The following is a 1591-nucleotide window of genomic DNA, read 5'->3' as shown; positions in this document are numbered from 1 at the left end:
GAGATGGGTTTTGTTTTAGTGCCACATGACCCTACAGCAACAGAGTCCTGAATACATTGGTTATGAAGAATTCTTCAGATTTTTTTTTTTAAAAATGTCCATCTGTTTGGAGATGAGTCTATCCTGCTAGTGGTCTTCCCACATACCACTCAGGTTGTATAAAAGGCCCTGTGCAGATTATGAAATCCAAACTCAAGGAACTGATTCTGCTCCTCAACTGAAGCCTCCACTCCTGACACCATGTGCTACTATGGCAACTATTATGGTGGCCTGGGCTACGGCTACAGTGGCCTGGGTCACGGCTATGGCTGCGGCTGGGATGGCTATGGTTATGCCTGCTACCACCCATGCTGCTTTGGAAGATACTGGTGTTCTGGCTTCTACTGAGCTGTTCTAGTTTGCTGATCCCTGGGATAGTTCCTGTTGTTATTTATATAAAGATTCTCTATTATATTAGTACTATTTTTCTATTCTAACACTAATATCTAAAATCCTAGGCCACCCATGATAAAAGAGTCACCAACTCATGAACTATCTAGAATATCCAATGATTCCATGGGGTAAAACTATGCATTCATTTTGGTATGTGTGCACAATCTTGGGAAAATTCTGATTTTATTTATTATTTGTTTATTTTTCATTAAATGTAAGTTCATTTGCAATTGTATAGTATTTTTTACATATATTCATTTACCTTCATCACTTCTGAGTGTGTGTGTGTGTGTGTGTGTGTGTGTGTCTTCATAGCTGCTATTTTTCTGTTTGCTAAAGTCTGCTCCAAAGACATGAACTCATTGGCACTTGAAAGGACAAAGGCATTGTTCTGAGAACTTGAACAGCTTGCAAGAGGAAAGCATGAGCGTGACTGAAATGGATACAGAGTGTTTACTGATGAGGCACCAACAAGCATCTTCTAGAGTTTACTCTTTGTCCCATTCAGGTGCAGGCACAACTCATGTTATGTTCAATCTCTTCTATCACCACTTCTTAAAGACAATAGCTGGTCCTGAAGTCTCAAAAACAAAACCAAATTAAACAGCAGAGAAGATTAGTTGGACAAGCTAATGTCTCTTTTCAGCTACAAATTGGTTTCTAAGCAGTAATTGACATTGATCATCTCTGTCCTGTGTTACCCATTTTACATTGCCCTCATAGTTTGTTGCCTCCGCTGCTGGTCTAGGTAGCTAAAACTGTATCCCTGAGAAGTCCGAGCCCTCCTCTTAGTTCTTGTGCCTTTATACAACAGTCCTTTGGGAATAGAAGCAACCCCAACAAACCCTATGAATTTCTGACATGTCTCTTCAGACTCCCACTATACAGCAGAACTGTATCTCTTCACAGTAATCAATACTGTAATTAATTTCTCTGCTGATCTACTGGTCTGCGGAGCTCACTCTTATCAGGTAGGCAAAAACGCTATAGCGATTTATTAAGTGGGTCCCAGGGAGCGATGGTGAGAGAGAAGTTTTCTTCAACAGGTTTATTTGTTTTGTTTTGTTTTGTTTTTCCTCATATCTCTATATTCTACATATTAGGGACAGGGTGACATTGGTAAAAAAATATATATATAGTCTACATTGTAGAAACAATA

At 39.3% G+C, this 1591-nt stretch overlaps 1 protein-coding gene across 1 annotated transcript; it reads left to right on the top strand.

The window, feature by feature from the left end:
• Positions 1 to 237: 237 nt before the first annotated feature.
• On the top strand, positions 238 to 590 carry LOC125086334 (keratin-associated protein 20-2-like). Its single transcript, XM_047705624.1, has one exon. It carries the CDS (start codon positions 241 to 243, stop codon positions 385 to 387), a length of 147 nt encoding a protein of 48 aa, XP_047561580.1. The 5' UTR covers positions 238 to 240; the 3' UTR covers positions 388 to 590.
• Positions 591 to 1591: the final 1001 nt, after the last annotated feature.

Source organism: Lutra lutra, chromosome 1, assembly GCF_902655055.1.
Source record: "Lutra lutra chromosome 1, mLutLut1.2, whole genome shotgun sequence".
In the NCBI taxonomy this organism is placed as follows: domain Eukaryota; kingdom Metazoa; phylum Chordata; class Mammalia; order Carnivora; family Mustelidae; genus Lutra; species Lutra lutra.
The sequence above is the reverse complement of the archived record's forward strand: the minus strand, read 5'-3'. Positions and strand labels throughout refer to the sequence as shown.

Bases quoted from the DNA above. Each gene is read 5' to 3' on its own strand.
- LOC125086334 (XM_047705624.1), top strand. From the start codon at position 241: ATGTGCTACTATGGCAACTATTATGGTGGCCTGGGCTACGGCTACAGT.